At 36.8% G+C, this 17232-nt stretch overlaps 1 protein-coding gene across 3 annotated transcripts in view; it reads right to left on the bottom strand.

The window, feature by feature from the left end:
- Positions 1-17232, bottom strand: part of BARD1 (BRCA1 associated RING domain 1) — a 111851-nt gene that overhangs the window by 57536 nt on the left and 37083 nt on the right. For all 3 annotated transcript variants that reach the window (XM_058186071.1, XM_058186084.1, XM_058186078.1), the window contains one exon: positions 15836-16767. In XM_058186071.1, the coding sequence (XP_058042054.1) occupies positions 15836-16767 (932 nt within the window). The remainder of the gene's footprint in view (positions 1-15835; positions 16768-17232) is intronic.

Below are 17232 nucleotides of genomic sequence, written 5' to 3'. Positions count from 1 at the left end.
ATTTATGTGTACCCACCAGGAACTTGTGAATATACAGTAACAACAAACCTTGGTTCACAACTAAACTTAAGCAGCTACGTCGTTTCAAAAAGGAAGCCTATAGAAAAGGGGATAAAATGCTGTACAATCAGGCCAGAAATGTATTAACAAGGGAGATCGGAGCAACAAAAAGAAGCTACCCTGAACAGACTACTCTGAATAGAATACTCTGAATAGAGTAGCTTCAGCTAAAGAATCAGTTCTCAACAAATGAACCAGCAAACATGTGGAAAACTCTTAAAAATTTCACCGGCTATGGCAAACCTTCCATGGCTGAAGGAAATCAACAACTGGCAGATGACCTGAATGTGTTTTACTGCAGGTTTGAAAGGAAACTAACTACAGCCACCTATCTCCACAACCCCCATTTCAGACACAACAACAACAGCCAAGCCTCCTGACCACATCCCATTGGGTTCACAACCCCTAGTGATCACAGAAAAGGAAGTGCAAGACTTATTTCACAGACAAAAGCCAGGAAAAGCTCCAGGCCCAGATAAGATAACTCTTTCTTGCTTAAAAGTCTGTGCTGACTAATTGGCCCACATCTTCACCCATATCTTCAATAAATCACTAGAGATGTGCTATGTTACTTCTTGTTTCAAATGCTCTACTATCATCCCAGTGCTGAAAGAAGCCCACCATCAAGGAACTGAATGACTACAGACCAGTTGCTCTAACATCTGTAGTCATGAAAACTTTTGAAAGGCTAGTCCTGTCCCACTTGAAAACCATCACGGATCCACTGTTAGATCCCTTGCAATTTGCATACTGAGCAAATAGATCAACAGATGATGGTGTTAATATGGCTCTGCACTACACCCTACAACATTTTGAATCTCCAAAGACCTATGCAAGGGTCCTCTTTGTAGACTTTAGTTCAGCATTCAATACCATCATTCCAGACACTCTTATAACTAAGCTAAACCAGCTACAGGTACCTGAACAGACTTGTACGTGGATCACAAGCTTCCTAACAAACAGGAAGAAACAGGTGAAGCTAAGCAGAATCACATCAGATACTTGTACAACTAGCACAGGAGCCCCCTAAGGCTGTGTGCTCTCCCCACTTCTCTTCTCTCTGTATACCAATGACTGCATCTCTCACGATCCATCTGTTAAACTATTTAAGTTCGCAGATGACACAACAGTGATCAGTCTCATTTGAGACAATGATGAATCTGCATACAGACGAGAAGTTGAACGACTAGCCTCGTGGTGCGACCAAAACAATCCGGAACTGAACACACTCTAAACCGTAGAAATGGTCGTAGACTTTAGGAGAAACCCTTCCATACTTCCACCTCTCACAATACTAGACAACACAGTATCAACAGTAGAAACCTTCAAATTTCTGGGTTCTATCATATCGCAAGATCTCAAATGGACAGCTAACATCAAAAACGTCATCAAAAAAGGACAACAAAGAATGTTCTTTCTGCGCCAACTCAGAAAGTTCAAACTACCCAAGGAGCTGCTGATCCAGTTCTACAGAGGAATTATTGAGTCTATCATCTGCACCTCTATAACTGTCTGGTTTGGTTCTGCAACCCAACAAGACAGACACAGACTTCAGAGGATAATTAGAACTGCAGAAAAAACAATTGCTACCAACCTGCCTTCCATTGAGGACCTGTATACTAAATACAAATAAAAAAGAGGGCTGTGAAAATATTTCTAGACCCCTCACATCCTGTACATAAACTGTTTCTATTCCTACCCTCAAAACGACAATATAGAGCACTGCACACCAGAACAAATAGACACAAGAACAGTTTTTTCCCAAACACCATCACTCTGCTAAACGAATAATTCCCTCAACACTGTCAACTATTTACTAGATCTGCACTACTATTAATCTTCTCATCTTTCCCATCACCCATCTCCTTCCACTTATGACTGTAACTTTGTTGCTGGTATCCTTACGATTTATACTGATATTGTTTCCTGATTGTTTATTTGTAGCCTATGATTATCATTAAGTGTTGTATCATTAAGTGTTAAATTTGTACCCTATGACTATCATTAAGTGTTGTAAGTGTTGTACCTTGATGAAGGTATCTTTTCTTTTATGTACACTGAGAGCATATGCACCAAGACAAATTCCTTGTGTGTCAAATCACACTTGGCCAATAAAATTCTATTCTATTCTATTCTATTCTATTCTATTCTATTCTATTCTATTCTATTCTATTCTATTCTATTCTATTCTATTCTATTCTATTGTACTCTACTCTAAAGGAGAAAAATATGCATGTCTCTTTCCATTTAGTTAAGCAAGTGTACACAGTTTTTACCCTTTTTCATAGATTAGAAAACGTGAATATTTGTCTAGTGTCATACAGGAAGAACCAAGAAAAATACATTACTTAGAACTTCTACTTCATTTTTCTTATCTAGTATAGTTGCAAAACAAATACATTACCTAGCTTTATGTGAATTTTCTTCCAAAAAATAAAGTATTAGAAAAATAATGAAGGACTTCCGGTTGGCTCCGCTGGCAATGGAGGTGATCTTTTTGATCGCCAACCTCTGGATCGTGTTGAACTGCTAGGACAGCGACAATCAGCTGCCCAGCAGTTCGAAATTCCCCCTCTTCAGGCGAAGAAGAGGAGGTGAGCGAAAGGGGCAGAGGTAGAGCTTCCCTAGAACCCCTGGAAGACACCAGTGGGTTCGAAGGGTTAAGCCCCCTCAGAACTCCAAAGCGCTCCAGATCTGAGGCTTTTTTCCTGCTTCGGCGGATTTAATTGCCGTGACCAACGCCGGGACCGACTTTAGTTTATAGATGAAAATACCGGACTGAACAGAAACGGGAGAACTCTAACTACAAAAGCAAGTAATTAAATCAATTCCCTGTTATTTTTCTCTAAGTTTTGGAGCTGACTTCAAAGCAAAAATGGCGGCTGTGCTTTAACAGTTAACGAGCTGAAAACAAAAGTGTTAGAAATCTCGCTGCTAGCTGTGCATTGCTGAGGAATTGCTGGAGACTTTTTAAAACATTGTAACGAGAAGGGGGAAGAGACATTGAGACTGTTTCTTTAAAAGACTTAGAAGATTTATAAGTAACATTAAGTTAAAGAGAAACTTTTTAAAAGATGGCAGCAAAACAATTAAAGACAACTGTAACAAAAAACCCAGGAATATCTACACCAGGAGTTTCTCCAGCACGTACAGCAGATACAAAATCACTAAATTTGGAAGCATTACAGGATAATTTGAAAGACTTTATGAGAGAATCCCTTAATGATGCTATGAATTTGCAAACCTCTCAGATAGAAGATAAGTTTAAATTAATTACAGAAGAAATGTCAGAGATGAAAAAATAGATGTAAGAAATTCAAATTGGAAATAAAGAAGTCAAGGAAGGTTTGATGTCAGCTGTACAGGGTTTGGCATCAAATGTGATTTTATTGGAGGAGGAAGTAGAAGAAATAAAGTTAATTTAAAATTGGAAAATAAGATTGAGGAAGCTCGAAGTAAAATGGATAAAGCAGATGATGAAATTGTTTTGGTACAATATAGAGCCATGGAATTTGCTTTAAGAATACAGGCCTAAAAGAGAATAAACAAGAGAATTTGAAGCAAATTTTTTCTGAGGCCTTTGCAAAGATTTTGGCAGTTTGTCCAGTAGATGTGGCTTTTCATCTTGACAAAATTTATTGTGTGAATTCCTGGATAGCAAGACAAAGAAATCTTCCGAGAGACATTGTCATTTATTTTACTACTAGAACAGTGAGAAATGAGAGTTTACAAGCTTCTTTTAAAGGAGACAAGATTCAAGCAGCTGGTCAAGATATTTTAATATTAATGGAAATTTCTCCAAAAATGTTGAGAGGTAGGAAGAAATTTGCCTTTTTGGTGAATGAACTTAAAAAACGTTAGATGGAGTACAGATGGGACATCCCAACTAGTATAATAGTTTACTATGAAGGGAAAGCACATCGTCTTAATACAGTCGGCAAAGCACGAGAGTTTCATGCTTATGTGCTTAAAGCTGGAAGTCCACCATCTCCGGATGGTAGGAGAAACGAAGGTGAAATTAAAGAAAAAGAAATGGAGCTTCCAGTGACGTCACTGCTCCTGCAGGGTGCTCTAATAGGGCGCTCCGCATTAGAAGATCGTAAAAGTCAGTGAAACAGTATAAATCACTGTTCACTGACCTTAGCATACCCCTTGGGCATAAGGGGGTGTGCAGAGCTGTGGGGGAGTGGTAGATCTCTCCAGGGGGTTTGCTCTTAAGAGCGAATTTTTCTGGACTTAAGGTCCCATCAAACTTCATTATCTCCGACTTCAAACGTGCTCCTGTTTTTTCAGGAAAAGGGAGTAGGGGTCACTTCTGCTCAAAAGGACTTGTCAAATTGATTGATTTTCTAAGCAGACGGGAATTTCACAAGCGTTCGATCTTTGAAGTAGAAACAACACGGCAAGTATACCGACTCCCCCTTTTGAAATTTGAAACTTCTCTTTGTCTCTGATTAATTGACTTTTAAAATGGCATCTGAAAGTGAAAGTGAATTTTTTAATACAACAAAGTAGCGTTATTTGTGGATTGTTATAAACAGAGCTCTCTTATACTGAAAGGAGTAAAGGAAAGTTTTTAAGTTTAAATTCCTGATTCTTTTGAAGACAGAATGGCAGCTAAACCTTTAAAGCCTTCTGAAAGAAGGGGATCTGAAACAAATCTTGAGGATATATTGAAAGAACAATTAAAACTTTCTGAAGATAGGCAAAAAGAGATGATGGAGAATTTTAATGCAAAAATAAGAGAAGATATTATGATGGCTGTTCAAGGTTTGAGTAAAAAAATTGAGGGATTGGAAGAAGAAATGCAACAGATTTCTCAGTCAAATAAGCACTTAGAAGACAAAATGCAAGGTGTTCAGAAAAAAGTGGATCAAAATGAAGATCAGGTTGTGATATTGCAATATAAACTTATGGAAGGAGCTCTTAGAATCCGTGGCATGCAGGAACAGAGAGGAGAGGACCTAAGAAAAATCATATCAGAAGCATTGGCTGAATTTATTGAAGTGGAACCCCAAGAGGTAGCTTACCAAATTGATAAAATATATAGAGTTAATTCCTGGATCGCAAGACAGAGAAAGCTTTCTCGGGACATTGTGGTTTATTTTGTGAAAAGAATTATGAGAAATCAGATTTTGCAAGTTGCATATCAGACAACTTTGAAAATTGGAGAACAGGAGCTGGAGGTCCTGAAAGAGATTCCTTCCAAGATGTTAAGAGATAGGAAGGAATTTGTTTTTTTTACACAAGAACTTAAAAAACATCAGATTCAATTCAGATGGGAGGTGCCAGTTGGTCTGACAGATATAGAATTGACACTGTTTTAAAGGCAAAGGATTTTCTTTCTACAGTTTTGAAAGTTGAAATAGAAGTGATAGAAAAACTTCAAGAGATCCAAGAAGGCGTGGTGATCCAAGAGCCTTCATTGCTGCCAGCATCAGAGGAACCACAAGAGCAAAGGGTGACAAGAGGAGCTCTTAAGCGTAAAGAAGAGCAACAGTCTCAAAGTAAAAGTCAGGACCCCAGTATGGAAGCTGTGGGAGGAGCTAGACGGAAGATACCGGAGGAGGATCTTCCGTTGTCTGCTTCAAAGCTTCAGGAGGCCAGTAATGGCAAATAGAATTTTGTCATGGAATGTTAATGGTTTGAACTCAGCTCAGAAAAGAAGGAAAATATTTCACTACTTGAAACAATTTAAAAATGATGTGATTTGCCTGCAAGTTAGTCCAGAATGCGGCTGCGCGAGTGGTAACGGGAGCCGCTCGTGGCTCCCACGTGACATCGCTGCTCCGTAGCTTGCACTGGCTTCCTGTGGTCTTTCGGGTGCGCTTCAAGATTTTGGTAACTATCTTTAAAGCGCTCCATGGCTTAGGACCCAGGTACTTACGAGACCGCCTGCTGTTACCCTTTGCCTCCCACCGACCCGTACGCTCGCACAGAGAGGGTCTCCTCAGGGTGCCGTCCGCCAAACAGTGTCGGCTGGCGGCCCCCAGGAGTAGGGCCTTCTCTGTGGGGGCAGTGACGCTCTGGAACGAACTTCCCCCCGGCCTGCGTCAAGTGCCTGATCTTCAGACCTTCCGTCGTGAGCTCAAAACATATTTATTCATTAAAGCGGGACTGGCATAATTAGTGATGTATTTTAATTGGGTTTTTTAATATTTTTAACTTCTTAATTTAAATTTTAATAATCAGCCTTTAAAATTTGCTCTTTTTAATTGTTGTTTTAAATTGTATACATCTTTGTTTTTATTTTGGCTGTACACCGCCCTGAGTCCTTCGGGAGAAGGGCGGTATAAAAATTTAATAAATAAAAATAAATAAAATAAAAATAAAAAGAGACACATATCAAATTATCAGACCAAAAATACTTAATAAACTCAAAATTAGGTAAACATTTTGTTGCATCAGCTTTGGATAAGAAGCAAAATGGAATCGTTGTATATATCAGGAAGGATATACCACCTAAGTTAATTGAGGCAGATATTCAAGGAAGATTTATTGCTATTGAACTGGTGATAGATGCAAAAAAGACTTTGCTGATAGGTATTTATGCACCTAATCAGCAACAAGAAAAGTTTTATAAAATGTTACACGAGAGGTTGATCCTCTGGGATTACAGTTCGTTTATTTTATTAGGAGACTGGAATGGAGTAATTGATACAAGAAGTGATAAGAGAACCTCTTCCAAGAAGATACCTATACATGCAAAACTACCAAAATCCTTCTTTGAAATGATGGAAGACTTTGAGTTTAGAGATATATGGAGGTTACGGAATCCAGATGAGAGAGATTTTACTTTTTTTCCCGATAGGCATCAATCTTTCTCATGTATTGACTTTATTTTAATTTCTAATGACTTGCTTTCTAGGGTGAAGAAAATGAAGATATTTCCGAGGTGTTTAACTGACCATAGCCCAGTATGGATGGAATTATTACAAGGGAAAAAAGTTGGTAGAACATGGAGGCTAAATGAAAATCTGTTTAGATATGAGGATAATGTAAATCATTGTAAGAAACAGATGAAGGAATTTTTTGATTTTAATATGCACAAGGGGACACCTATAGGAACTGTGTGGGAGGCGAGTAAAGGTTTTATTAGAGGTATATTGATATATTTGGACAATAGGCAAAGGAATAATAAACAAAGGCAGCGTAGGTACTTGGAAGAAGAAATTCAAAAGAAACAACAGTTATTAATTCAAAACCCACAAGATCACAAACTTAAAGAGGCTATAAGAATATTACAGAGTCAATTTAATATGTTAATGGCAGACCAGGTGGCAACGAATATACAATATGCTAAACATAATACCTTCTGTAATGCAAATAAACCTGGGAGATGGCTGGCATATAACTTAAGGAAAAAACAGAAAGCACGTGTTATACAAAAAATAGAATATAAAGGTAAAGAGATATATCAACAGGATAAAATTAAAAAGGCCTTCTCAGAATTTTACACTACTCTATATGCAAAAGATAAAATATCGAATAGGGACATTTATGATTATTTGAAAGATTATAAGGTTAATACTCTAACATTAGAACAAAGGGAGGAGCTGAATCGGCCGATAGCTACTGGAGAAATAGTGGAGGCAATTAAACAATTAAAAATCGGGAAAACCCCCGGTACAGATGGTCGTACAGCAAGTTATTATAAAAAACTACAGGATGAAATACTAGGCCCACTTAAAGAATTATTTAATCAGGTACAACTAGGAGGGGGAATACCCTCGTCATGGAAAACATCTTTTATTTCACTGATACCAAAAGAGGAGCAAGATTGCTCTAAACCCGGTAATTACAGGCCGATCTCACTTTTAAATAATGATTATAAGATTTTTGTTAAAATAATAGCAAATAGATTAATGTTAGTTTTACAACAAAGAGTTCATACTGATCAATCTGGTTTTATAAAAGGGAGGCAGATGAGGAATAATGTTAGACAGATTATTAATATATTGGAATATTTAGAAAAGAAGAATACTTCAGCAGTACTTATTTTTTTGGTTGCGGAGAAGGCCTTTGATCGATTGCATTGGGATTTTTTATTTAAATTAATAGAGAAAATGCAATTTGGAGATTGTTTTGTTAGAACAATTAAAGCGATTTATGGAGAGCAAACAGCTCAGATTATAATAAATGGTAGTTTGACAGAAGTTATTAAGATTGCGAAAGGAACGAGACAGGGATGTCCTTTATCACCACTATTGTTTGTTTTGAAATTAAGGCCTTTTGGATAAGAATTTGGTGGATTATTCAAAATGTACTGAAGAAGAAGATAAAGTTCCTGCCGCAATTTTTCCTTTTGGGAATTATAACGGATTGTACAGGGATTGAGACTAAATTGATTCTGAATTTAATAACAGCAGCAAGACTGTTGATTGGACAATACTGGAAGAAAGAAGAGATACCTACAATAGAAGAATGGATATTGAAAGTCACTAATTTGGCTGAGATGGCTAAAATCTCAGCCTTTTTGAAAGACAATACGCAGGAAAGATATTTAATTGAATGGAAAAAATGGATTGATTATTTACAAAACAGATATCAGATTAAGAAATATCAGATTGCCTTTGAATAATTAGGAAGTATTATTTTATGTAATGGGGGGGTTTGGGAGATGAAAAGATTTGGATGAGGTTAATTGGATTAGAAGGGAAAATTTTACTCTATGTTTGGTTTATGTATAACAATACCTTGTGATTGACCCAGGAAGCCGGGGAAGGAGGGGGAAGGGGTTTTGTGGGGGAGGGGGGAAAAGGGGGGGAAATGTTTTTGTTTCTTAAAACTTTTTCAATAAAAAAAAAAGAAAGAAAAAGAAGTGATAGTAATGGAAGAAGACTTTTTACAAGTTTTGGATGTGTCTAAGACGGGATCAGAAATTCCAAAAGAGCCAAGGATGACAAGAGCGGCTGTCAAACGCAAGGAACAAGAAGAAAAGGCTCAACAGTCTCAATCTGCTATTACCAAGACGGAAACAGTGGGAGGAGCAATGCCCAAAGAAAGATATGATTTGCGGCTGGTGCTTCAAAAGTTTGCAATTGCTGATAATGGCAATTAGACTTTTATCATGGAATGTTAATAGATTAAACTCACCACAAAAGAGAAGAAAGATATTTCATTATTTGAAGCAATTTAAAAATGACATTGTATGTTTACAAGAAACACATATTAGAACATTAGACCAGAAATATTTGATAAATTCAATATTGGGAACATATTTTGTTGCATCTGCTACAGAAAAGAAGAATGGACTAGTTGTTTATATAAAGAGTAATTTATCTGTAACATTAATAGAGGCGGATAATAAAGGAAGATATATTGCCATTGAAATTTTATTGGAGGTGGGGGGAAATATACTTTTAATAGGAGCTTATGTGCCAAATCAAGTTTTTACACAAAACAATTGCATTTTGGGATTATAAAACTAATATATTAATGGGTGATTGGAATGGAGTGATGGATATTCAGAAAGACAAAAGAAGTCTTAGAGATATTTCAAGTCGTGTCAACTTGCCAAAGGCCTTCTTTGATATGATGGAAGATTTAGAATTGAGAGATGTATGGTGAGAACGTAATGAGGAAGAGCGAGATTTTACCTTTTTTTCCGACAGAAACCAATCATTTTCTAGGATTGATTTTATTTTAATTACTAATGATTTGTTTTCCATAGTGAAAAAGACTAAAATTTGTTCCAGAACTTTGTCTGATCACAGTCCAGTTTGGATTGAACTTGATCAAGAAAAGGAGGCCAGGAGGTCATGGAGGATGAATGAGAATTTGTTTAAATATGAACAAAATGTAAATGAATGTAAAAAACAAATGAAGGAATTTTTTTCTCTGAATATGGATAAGGGGACACCTATAGAGATAGTTTGGGACGCAAGTAAGGCCTATATGAGGGGAATTTTATTGGATATGAATAATAAATACAGAAATAGATTGCAGAAAAAGCAAAAGGACTTGGAAGAGGAAATTAAAAGGAAGGAGCAGTTATTGATACGTAATCCAGGAGTCAATAAATTTACTAAGAGGTTAATTTAATATGATGATGGCAGATCAGGTGGCAACTAATTTACAATATGCAAAGCATAATTCGTTTAATAATGCTAATAAGCCGAGAAGGTGGTTAGCATATTTGTTAAGGAAGAAACAGAGACAACGTATAGTTGATAAAATAGAATATAGAGGTAAGGAAGTATATCAGCAAACTTTGATTAAAAAAGCTTTTTTGGAATTTTATTCTAAGTTGTATGCCAAAGATGTGATTAATGATAAAGATATAGATAGGTATTTGCAAGACCAAGGCATTTTTGAAATTACGGTAGACCAGAGGGAAGAGTTGAATCAACCAATTACTTCAGAGGAAATAGTGTTTGCAATTAAGCAGCTTAAAGCGAACAAAGCACCAGGTACAGATGGTTTAACAACTACTTATTATAAAAATTTACAAAATGAGATGACTGAACCACTTAAGGAGCTATTAAAATAGAATACAAATGGGAGGAGAAGTCCCTCCTTCATGGAGGACAGCTTTTATTTCATTAATACCTAAAGAAGATCGAGATGGTACTAAACCAGAGAATTATAGGCCAATATCACTTTTAAATACTGATTATAAGATATTTGCTAAGATATTAGCGAATAGATTGATGCCATTGATGACTCAAATAATACACAATGATCAAACAGGTTTTATCAAGGGAAGGCAGATTAGATATGAGACAAATTGTAAATTTACTTGAATATTTGGAAAGAAACAGCCAGGTCTCAGCAGCACTCTTCTTTTTGGATGCGGAGAAAGCTTTCGATAGATTGGATTGGTAGTTTTTATTTAAAGTAATGGAAAAAATGCAATTTGGGGACCATTTCATCCAAACAATTAAGGCTATATATCGAAAGCAAAAAGCACAAATAATAATAAATGGTGGATTAACAGAGTCTTTTAAGATTGAGAAAGGGACTAGACAAGGATGTCCTTTGTCACCGTTATTATTTATTTTAACTTTGGAAATATTATTGAGTAATATACGTGGTTCAGATCAAATAACAGGAATTAGAATTAAAAATCAAGATTATAAATTAAGAACATTTGCAGGTGACCTGGTTGTTACTTTATCTCAACCAACACATTCAGCTATATATTTAAAGGAAACAATTGATCAGTATAGTAAGGTATCTGAGTTTAAAGTGAACCAACAGAAGACAAAAATGATAATTAAAAATGTGAATATACATCAAAAAGAAGAATTAGAAAGAATAACTGGATATGAAGTAGTAAAAAAAGTTAAATATCTAGGAGTATATATTACTGCATCGAATGTGAAATTATATAAAAATAACTACGAGGTACTGTGGCGGAAAGTAATTAAAGAAATGGAGAATTGGAAGAAATTACAATTATCACTGTTGGGAAGAGTGGCAGTTATAAAAATGAATGTTCTGCCTAGATTTTTATTTTTGTTTCTTCAATATTGAAGAAAGAAGCAAATTTATAGGCATGGCAAAAAGGGATTAGTAAATTTGTGTGGAAGGGTAAAAAACCGAGAATAAAGTTAAAAATAATGCAAGATGTTAGGGAAAGAGGGGGTTTAAAAATGCCTAATTTGAAATTGTATTATGAAGCAGTCGCCTTATCTTTAATTTCTGATTGGATTAATTTAACAGAGGAAAGGATTTTGAATATAGAACGTTATAGTTTGTTATATGGTTGGCATGCATATGTATTATATGACAAGAAAATTGATAAGACATTTAAGAATAATATGGTTAGAAGTGCTTTGTTGAGGGTTTGGAAAAAATACCAATATAAGTTAGATGGTAAAATACCAATATGGGCAATCCCCAGACATATGATACAGAATATAAATATATTTCAAAAAGTGGAGTTTATTACTTATAAAGAGCTTTTGATAATGGAGAAGAGGGAATTACAATTAAAATCTAGGGAAAAATTGAGGGAAGAAGGGAGGAATGGTTTCAGTATGGTTTCATGGTTTCAGTATGGTTTCAGTGTGGACAACTGCAAACTAGATGGAAAATAGATCAGAAAATTCGTATTAGGCAAAGTGATGATAACTTGGTAAAACAAATAAAAGACCAAGGTCAACAGCATATAAAGAGATTATATAATGTATTGGTAGAAATTGATTCAGAAACAGAGTTGGTTAAAGATTGTATGGTAAGATGGGAACAAAATTTCCAACAACCAATAATGCTAGACACATGGGAAAAAATTTGGGTGAGAAATGTTAAATTTATACAAGCACAAAATCTAAGAGAAAATTTTTATAAAATGTTTTATAGGTGACATTTAGATCCGAAAAAGTTGTCGTGTATGTATCCAAATGTGAAAGCAAAATGTTGGAGATGTGATTGTGAGGATGCTACTTATTATCATATATGGTGGACCTGTAAAAAAGTTAAAGCTTTTTGGATTAAAATATGGTGGATCATGCAGAATATTTTGAAAAAGAAGATTAAGTTTACTCCACAGTTTTTTTTATTAGGAATAATTTCAGACTGTACAGTTATAGAGACTAAATTGATTTTGAACTTAATAACTGCTGCGAGACTGATTGCACAACATTGGAAGAAAGAAGACTTACCTACAATTGGAGAATGAAAGTATCCAGTAAAGTATCCAATTTAGCAGAAATGGCAAAAATTTCTGCCTATTTGAAAGACTATACACAAGAAAAATATATTTTGGAATGGAGAAAGTGGATTGATTATATTCAAAATAAGTATCAGATTAAAAAATACCAATTAGCTTTTGAGTAAAGTTAGGATTTGTTTTGTATTAGTAAATTTAAGAAAGAAGGGAATTGATAGTGGGAAGGTGTGAAAGGACTGAGGATTATGTCTTATGTTATATTTTAGATTATGTTTGTTAGATATAATACCCTGTATTTTGTTCTGGGAAGTCTTGGGGGGGAGGGGGAAGATTATAAATTGATTGATTGCCAATGTACATGAATAATTGAAGAATTAATTAACTTGGAATGGTGCAAAGTCGGGCCTGCTCAGCAACCACTCCAGAAGGGAAGGGGTAGGGAGAGAGAAGAGAGAAGGAAGAAAGTAGGTAGGTAGGTAGTAGGGGGAGAAGAAGGAGGGGAAGTGAGAGGGTTAGAAAGGATGGAAGTGAGAAGTGGGAAGGAGGAGAGGAAGTAGGAAAGTGAGGTGGAGGAAGGTGGAGGAAGTAAAAGAAGGTAGAAAAGGGTAGAAAGGTTTAAGGAAGGGAGTGGCGACTGGGCAGGCCCGACTGAGTACAATTTATGGGGAGGAATAAATGTTGGATAATTGAATGTATTGTACACTGGTTAAATTGTTGGAAATATTATGGAAAATAAAAAAAATTGGGGGGGAAAAGGAAAATAATCACATTTCTCACTTCCACCATTACAGGTAGTCCTCGATTTACAAAAGTTCATTTAGTGACTGTTCAGAATTATAATGGCAGTGGAAAAAGTGACTTATGACCAACTTTCACAGTTACAACCTTTGCAGCATCCCTATGGTCATGTGACAAAAATTCAGATGTTTGGCAACTGGTTCATATTTATGATCTTTGCTGTGTCCCAGGATCATGTGCTCATCTCTGACAAGCAAAGTCAATGGAGAAGCAAGATTCACTTAACAACTGGGATACTAACTTAAAAAACTGCAGTAATTTACTTAGCAATTGTGATTTGAAAGGTCGTAAAATGAAGCAAAATTCACTGAACAAATGTTTCACTTAGCAACATAAATTTTGGGCTCAACTGTGGTAAGTTGAGGACTACCTGTATAGTTTTCTTCAAAATACAGTTATATTGCAAATCTGAAGGAAACAGATTTTCATTAAAAGAAAGCTGCTATACCGAATGGTTTTCTAGAATAGCTATATTCTAGAACCCTGATGGCGAACCTATGATACGCGTATCAGTGAGCACGTGAGCTCAGCTCCGGTGCACATGTGCACACTGGCCAGCTAATTTTCAGGCCTTCTGGGCCCACCAGAAATAGGAAAACAGGCTGTTTCCTGCCTCCAAAGGGCCTGGGAAGGCCCATTTTTCTCTCTTACCTGACTCGAGAGCCTCTCTAGGAGTCTAGGGGGAGTGGAAAACTGCCTTTCCCACCCCTCTCCAGGCCCTCCGGAGGCCAGAAACGGCCCGTTTACCAACTTCTGGTTGGATAGGAAGTGACGTTTCTGCTGTTCCCAGCACCCCCTCCCCCCAGAGCCTCTATAGGAGGCTGGAGGCTGGAGCCAGCAAAAAACGTCACTTCCTGCCCGTTGGTAAACGGGCCATTTCTGGCCTCCGGAAGGTCTCCAGGGAAAGAGGGAAGGCCATTTTCCACCCTCCCAGACTCAGAGAGCATCTGGAGACAGGTAAGAGAGAAAAACGGGCCTACCGGGCCATCGCATGTTGGGGGAGGGGAAGAGTTATGTGCACATGCGCGAGGGTGGGGCACATAGAATTATGGGTATAGGCACGGACACGCGTGAACCCCCCGCCCCCCCTTCCTGGCACGCGATGGCAAAAAGGTTAGCCATCTCTGTTCTAGAATATAGCCTCTTTCTTTATAAATAACTCATGAATAAAAGTCCAGGGGTTATTTTCTTGTGGCATTTTAATGATTTTAGAATGCTGATTTCAATTAACCAAAACAATAATTCCATCTAAGCAGATGCACCTTCATCATACAATTTTGAATAATTAAAAATCTATTATTTAGCTAGGTAATTTATATGCAATAACACATAAATTCTATTTCCAATTAAAAGAAAAATATTTGGTTACACAAAATATTTGGTTACACAAAATTCCAGTAAAATCAGCTATACCAGAGGCAGCACTTAAGGGATTAACAATATTTTCATGCCCTGAGCACAACTGCACATTGTTACTTAAAATTTCATAAGATAGCAAATATGGCAAGATTTTGTAAAGTTTGATAATCTTGAAAATGCTCCATTTTTATTTTTTTCAAATTAAGGCAATTGATATGCAATTTGGCATTCTCCTGGACTTGTAATGCTTATTGGAACAGCAGATAGAACCAAGGGAGAGCATCCTTCTCATTGGCAATAGTTTGATATCATGTACTCTCTGAGGACAGATTAGTGCCCAATCTTTTGCCTTCAGGAATTGGTAAAAAGAATTCTTTTCTGTAGGGAATGACAATTGGACATTTTAATTAGGGTTGCTTCTGACCCCAAGGTTATGCAAATTTTTACAACGCACAAGAACAAGAAAGAACAAGTAATAAGCATCTGGCGCAGTGGTTAGAATGCAGTACTGCAGACTATTGCTGACTGCCGGCTGATTGCAATTTGGCAATTCAAATCTCACCAGGCTCAAGGTTGACTCAGCCTTCCATCCTTCTGAGGTTGGTAAAATGAGGACCCAGATTGTTGGGAGCAATCTGCTGACTTTGTAAACTGCTTAGAGAGGGCTGTAAAGCACTGTAAAGCACTTTACACTCGCTGTAAAGCGGTATATAAGTCTAAGTACTATTGCTATGTCTCTTCTAATGATTGAAACATCCTTACATGCATTCCTGATGTTGAAGAGCATTTCTTTTCATGACTACAATATCCATAGAACACCAAAAGAAAGCACATGCTGTGCATATACTATAATCCTGTAACTCTGGAAAATAAAGGATGTAGACTCTGTTAACTCTCTGTTAGCTTAATGATTTAGAAATATCTCTTACCCTTCTGTAATAGAGAAATAGAAAAGTTGTTATTTTACTGAGAAACAATATTCCAGAGAAGAGGTTAGTTTACCTCAATAGAAGCAGTATGGAGTAAAGACTCTCCTTTATGATTTCTCTTGGCTGATAGGTTTTTGGGAAATTTCTTGAGGAATGCCTCCTTTTCAGCACAATTTCTGGACACTTTTGGAAGTTCTGAATCACTGGCAAAGTCTTCCAAGTTCCTTAGGGGTGATGTGATTCCAGGCAATGGCAGAGATGGGGAAGAGACTGCACAGGCTGCCACAGAATTCCCGGGCAACTGCTCTGAGGCCTTTTTCAGCAATCGTGACTTCCGATGGGTAGTCCCCTCTTTTGTTTTGTGACACTTAGGCAAAGAAATGGGAGAGCCAGCAAACTGCCTGTCACACTTTAACTGAGTTATTTCTTTTGCCAAGGAAAGCCACTCTTCAGAAGTCTGATCTCCCCCAAAAACGTTAGGCATAAGAGAGAAGCTGCAATTGCTACACTTCTCTTTAGGTTTCACAGGTCTACCATTCCTGGGTGAGAGTTCACCTGCATTGTCTGCAAGCTCTGTCCCGGTTATCAGCCTCAACACTGAGGTATTTTTTGAGCCAGAACTGGGGATTGGATCTTTGCTTTCATTTAGGCCTACTTTATACCTTTCACTGGAGTTTTCCTGCTGGCCATTGAAGGTGTTCCCCTGTTTGCTGAAGTCTTTTAAAGTCTTTTTTTTTAGCTTCTTCTTATATTCCTGCTGAGATGTCTGTTCCTCTCTGAAAGGCTTCTCATGAGGAGATGAAGAAACAAAGTCATAGATGGAGGTTAAGTTACAAGAACCACTGTCCTTGACTGATTGCTTCAGCTGCTCTAATTTCTTTGGGCTTGTCTTCAGGGTGAATTTCATCTTCCTACTGTGAGGACTGAAACTCATTTTGATTTGTTTCTTTTTAACTTCTGCCTCTCCAACTTTCTTTCCCAAAGCAGACAAGTTATCTTCACGATCTGACAAGGAAACAGAAGGAAGAAAAAACATTTAGTTTTATATACACTATAACAATATTAGCTCTTATTGGTGGGATTATTTGTGTCTGCATTGTTTCACTTAAGGCTGCAGTTATGATGAAATTTTCCATTCCAAAAATCTGTAATGCTTTTTGTATATAAACATTTCCTTCTAATTTCTCCAGTTTCTTATCATGTTTGGGTATATCTGACCAAAAATTCTTCAAAAAATCAGAAGAGTTCCACATAGAGCGCTAGTTTCCATGCAGTTATATTACAATTCAACACTAGAGATGAGTATTATGGTTACTCATAGTACAGTACATCATGCTCTTCCTCTTCTTACCGAAATAACTTTCAGATTTGCAGAAAACATGTTAAACTAAGATTTGCCTCAAAGATCAAAGGAGCATAGAGTTCAGTGGTAGAAACATTCTTTACTTACAGAAAATGAGTTCAGTCCGA

This window comes from Ahaetulla prasina, chromosome 1, assembly GCF_028640845.1.
Source record: "Ahaetulla prasina isolate Xishuangbanna chromosome 1, ASM2864084v1, whole genome shotgun sequence".
NCBI lineage: Eukaryota > Metazoa > Chordata > Lepidosauria > Squamata > Colubridae > Ahaetulla > Ahaetulla prasina.
This window is presented reverse-complemented; position numbering and strand designations above follow the sequence as displayed.